Here is a 5,254-nt window from a genome sequence, read left to right as displayed (position 1 = left end):
AAGATTTGTTAAGAAAATATTGAAATCTTCAAAGAGAACAACCTCTTTACAAGCTCCCATCGATGCCTAGGAAGTGTTTGCTGCCTATCATATCATTCATATGCTGCAGACCAATCGAGCCTATTCATGGGGCAGCCTCTCTCTGAGGAGTAAGCTTGTTTACGGAGTTCTTGTTAACCCCTGAATTTGAAAGTGCAGTGAAATATATTCCATCTTTGGAAGCTTTATATTCTCATAGGTTAGCCGAAATAAGGAGGGGCAACCATATGTGGGTGAAGAAGAGAATGAGAGATTTGTAATGAAGAGGGCTCAGGGCTGAGCGTTGGATTTGAGCACTGGCNCTGGGAGCAAGCTCGAGGGAGGGGCAGAGAGAGAGGGAGAGAGAGGATGCCAAGCAGACTCCATGCTCTCAGCACAGGGCCCAAATTGGGACTCAGTCTCATGAACCGTGAGATCATGACCTGGGTCAAAATCAAGTCAGACCCTTAAATGACTGAACCACCCAGACACCTCACTAGGTTCTTTCTTTCTTTTTNTCCATGCTGTTTTCCAGAGGGGCTGCACCAGTTTGCATTCCCACCAGCAGTGCAAAAGAGATCCTCTCTGTCCACATGCTCGCCAACATCTGTTGTTGCCTGAGTTGTCACTGTCAGCCATTCTGACAGGTGTGAGCTGGTATCTCAGTGTGGTTTTGATTTGTATTTCCCAGATGATGAGTGATGTTGAGCATTTTTTCGTTTGTCGGTTGGCCATCTGGACGTCTTCTTTGGAGAAGTGTCTATTCATGCCCATTTCTTCACTGGATTATTTGTTTTTTGGGTGTTGAGTTTGATAAATTCTTTATAGATTTTGGATACTAGCCCTTTATCTGATATGTCGTCTGCAAATATCTTCTCCCATTCCGTCAGTTGCTTTTTAGTTTTGCTGATTATTTCCTTCACTGTGCAGAAGCTTTTTATTTTGATGAGGTCCCGATAGTTCAGTCTTGCTTTGATTTCCCTTGCCTCAGGAGGTGTGTTGAATAAGAAGTTGCTGTAGTCAAGGTCAAAGAGGTTCTTGCCTGCCTTCTCCTCTAGGATTTTGATGGCTTCCTGTCTTATGTTTAGGTTTTTCATCCGTTTTGAGTTTATTTTTGTGTATGCTACAAGAAAGTGGTCCGGCGTCATTTTTCTGCATGTTGCTGCTCAGTTTTCCCAGTACCACTTGTTGAAGAGACTGTCTTTATTCCATTGGGTATTCTTTCCTGCTGTGTCAAAGATTAGTTGGCCATACGTTTGTGGGTCCATTTCTGGGTTCTCGATTATGTTCCACTGATCTGAGTGTCTGTTTTTGTGCCACCTGCTAGGTTATTTCCAAAGCCCATTCCAGGTAAGCACTTCTGTAGCTCTGTAAATAGTCAATATTTCTCTTACTTGAGTAAGGTTATCTTTTGTTTCACCAGGTCACAGAGAGTGCATGGAGATTCTGCTGGCAAATAACGTTAACATTGACCAAGAAGTGCCCCACCTTGGAACTCCCCTGTATGTGGCCTGCACCTACCAGAGGGTAGACTGTGTGAAGAAACTTCTAGAATTAGGTAACTTCCAGAAATCTTTTTATGAGAAGAACCTATTAACCTTGTTGGTTTCCCATGGCTTTAAAGACAAAGTTCTTGTTTGGCTGGACACAATTCTGACGGGATTTGATGTTTGAACGTTTAAAACAGAACTTTTCCAGAGAAATGAGTGTCTACTTCCTTTGGCTCCGTCTACCTGGTATGGTTCTCTTTGGTGGTTTCGAGAGAGAGCAAGAGCCTCTTTCCCATAAGACCTAGTGGGAAGAAACAATTTTATTTCATTGGCTCTGTTTGAGTCACATGCCCATCTCTGAACCAATCATGGTGGCCAAAAGAATACAATGCACTGATTGGCTTAGGTCTAGATTTCAGTCTACCCTGAAGTTATTGGACTCCACTGGAAACACATGAGTCGGGGATCACAGGGGTTGTTTCCCTAGAGGGAGCCCCAGGCGTGGTTATCAGGAAGATGCTGGGTAGCCAAAATAACAGACATTTGCTATAGATTCCCTTAGGCCAATCCCGCTAAGTTACTTAGTGACTTTCTTAATTCTAAAAGGCATATACAGGCCCTGGGAGTCCAGGGAAAAGTAAAATGTCTTGAAATTATTATTTGATTAAAGANTTACAGACTGTGCTAAGAATTTTTATCTCCAAGATTGTCTTTTTCAGCCCCTATCATTTACTACTCCCCGTAGTAGTTCAGAAATCTTTTTCTTTGAGCCCAGCATAGTATCAATGCCAGATCATCTTAACTTTATCCTTTGCCAGAAAACAAAATAATTCTGCATAAAAGGCGTTGCAAATATTTCATTTGGTTTGTCACACAGTTCATATGGAAAGGCAAAAAGAGTATATTAAGTGACTGAAAAACTCTCTCTCTTCCCTTTTCTCATCAAAGTCCTTTGAAGCGGTTTCAGCAGCCATTGCTGAGGCTCCAGGCTTGGGTCAGACGTCTTCAAGGATTTGTCAACATGTCCTAACATTTAAGATGCCTTTGTCCACAGCTACTGTATTTTAGGCCCATCGTATTTCCACACTAACGTTCAGCGTTGACTTGTGTCCTGTGCTTCCTCAAGGAGCCAGCGTGGACCGCGGCCAAAGTCTGGACACTCCACTCCATGCCGCCGCGAGGCAGTCCAGCGTGGACATCATCCACCTGCTAGCGGACTATGGCGCTCCACTGAGGTGCAGAAATGCTGAGGGGAAAAGTGCAGTGGAGCTGGCAGCTCCGAGAAGTGGCGTGGAGCAGGCCCTCCTGCTCCGGGAAGGTAACGAAGGGCCGGGTGTCCATTTCTCTTCCAGAGGCACATCCGCTATCTCCCCTTCCTGTCTTACCTCTAGACTTTCTTACATCTTTTCTTTTTCATTGGGAGTGGCGTGTGGGAGGCAGCAGGTGTCGCTTGCGTCACCGAGCTGAGATTTGATGTGCGTACGTGTTCGCACGTAACGGAAGAGCGTTTATACAACTGGGAGGTTGCTGTGTAGTTTCCATAGTGAGAAAATACTCAGAGAACTTGGCTTTCACCATGAAAAGGGGAACTGCCACGTCTATCCTGGAATAAGCGCCCAACCAAGTGGACCAAGACCCTGCTTTGTAATATTTGCAGACAATTCAGGGGACGCTAGCGATACTTGAGTTAGAGGCTGTAGTGGACACGGAGTGTGTATTTCAGACACTGGACTAAATGGCCACGTTCATCGCCTGCTCTGGAGATCAGAGAGCAGGCGGATCTGTGCTCCCCATTGCCTCACTCCCCTTTCCACCGTGGGCCGACGGAGCTACAGATGCCTGAGGAGACCAGGCAGGTCTTTAAAGTGCTCTGCATTCCAAATTCAGAAGTGAATCAGGCTAAGTCTATACAGAAAGAGAACATTATCCAAGCCTATACTGATCATTTGTATGCTTGGGAGACTATTAAAGATAATAATAATATGGGGCACGTGGGTGGCTCAGTTGATTAAACATCTGACTATTGGTTTTGGCTCAGGTCATGATCTCATGGTTTGTGAGATCAAGCCCCGCGTCAGGTTCTATGCTGACAGCACATAACCTGCTTGGGATTCTCTCTTTCCCTCTCTCTCTGCTCCTCCCCTGCTCATTCTCTCTCTCTCCATCCCTCCCTCCCTCTCTCTCTCCCTCCCTCTCTCTCTCTCTCTCTCTCATTTTAAAAATGTTTATTTTTGAGAGAGAGAGAGAGAGCAGGCAGGTGAGGAGCAGAGAGAGAGGGAGACACAGAATCCGAAGCAGGCTCTAGGCTCTAGCTGTCAGCACAGAGCCGGATGTGGGGCTCAAACTCATGGATTACGAGCTCATGACCGGAGCTAAAGTTGGATGCTTAACTGACTGAGCCATCCAGGCTGCCCTTGGTCAGTGCTTCTTAAGTTCTACCACAAGTATGAATCACCTGGCGATCTAATTAGAATGCGGATTCAGATTCAGGAGGTCTGGGATGTGGCCTAGACTCTGTACACCCACTCGGTTCCCAGGTAGTGTTGCTGATCTGAGGCCACACTTTTGAGTACTACTGGTCTAGAATATTTCCAAGAGTCTGTGTCATTAATGATTGCTCTTTTATTCGACTCTCCACTTGAAGAATTATGATCTTCCTTACCAGCTCCCAGTTTGGAAATACCAGGTGCTTTCCAACTGTTGGCTGAGTATATGGTTTATAGCAATCGGCACATTTCCTCTTTTCTTCCATCAAAGATGTTTCCGGGTCCAGGATTTAGATTTGTTCTAAGCAAGGTCTGCTTGGTCTGGAAGGATGACCACCAGCTACGTCACAGTTGGCCCTGGTGTCTGAACTTCTCTAGGCACACTGGACAATTTGTCTGTGTTACCGTTTTCCAGAGGAGCTTTAGCTGGGTGACAGGTGGAGATGCTTTCCATTCGTGCTTCCCAAGGTGTTAACTAAGGGCAATTAGTTGCTCTCTCACATGGATGCTCCTTGGAAACATCATTTAGGTGTTCTCCAGCTATTTGTATATAGAGTGCACCGTTTCTCGTGGGTTGCAAGATCCTGTTACAGTAGGATTTTCGTGAGACGCACAGCTTTATGTAGTCCAGTAATCACATACGTCTACTTGAAGAGATCTTTACTGATACAGTCAGGTTAGGGAATGATGGGACATTACAGATGCCTCTCTGTGTAACTGGTGTTCCAGCCCAAACCTCATTCATCCCATTCATCCCATTGGGGCTCTCACTAGTTTCCTTCAGCCGCTCAAAGCCATGGGCGTGATGACTCCATGAGCCTCTTTGAGATTGAGGTTTGGGATATAATGGGGGTTCAGTGACTTGGGTCCTTTCTCTAGATCCTCCATGGAGCTGGGAGCCTTGTGTGAATGGAGGGCCCTTCCAAGTATGACTTGGGACCCAGCCAGCACCCTTGCTTGGGTCTCCTGGGCCGGTGTTATCCCATTCATTGGCATGTGGAATACCTGAATGAAGTGCATTCCCTTTAGACCTCACGTTTCTTTCCTGACTTATCTCTGGTTACAGTGACCTTTAGAGGGCTACTAAACATGTCCCCGCCCAGAGTGGCACACTGGGGTCCCTGTGTATATTTAGTGTCTGCCACATCACTCTATAATCCATGCACAGATCCAGCTTGTAGAACATTTCAGCCCCTTCTGGTCCTCTGGTCTCCCCTTCTCCCTGACACCCCCCACCCCCCCCCCCACCACCTCCCCCCC

The 5,254-nt window shown here is 46.2% G+C and overlaps 1 protein-coding gene across 1 annotated transcript in view; it reads left to right on the top strand.

The window, feature by feature from the left end:
* The window catches only part of LOC144236037 (ankyrin repeat and SOCS box protein 11-like), a 23,599-nt gene that overhangs the window by 17,338 nt on the left and 1,007 nt on the right, over positions 1-5,254 (top strand). The window contains exons 6-7 of the mRNA XM_077769646.1: positions 1,442-1,576; positions 2,635-2,826. Of these exons, the coding sequence (XP_077625772.1) occupies positions 1,442-1,576; positions 2,635-2,826 (327 nt within the window). The remainder of the gene's footprint in view (positions 1-1,441; positions 1,577-2,634; positions 2,827-5,254) is intronic.

This window comes from Crocuta crocuta, unplaced genomic scaffold (assembly GCF_008692635.1).
Source record: "Crocuta crocuta isolate KB4526 unplaced genomic scaffold, BGI_CrCroc_1.0 scaffold1171, whole genome shotgun sequence".
In the NCBI taxonomy this organism is placed as follows: domain Eukaryota; kingdom Metazoa; phylum Chordata; class Mammalia; order Carnivora; family Hyaenidae; genus Crocuta; species Crocuta crocuta.
This window is presented reverse-complemented; position numbering and strand designations above follow the sequence as displayed.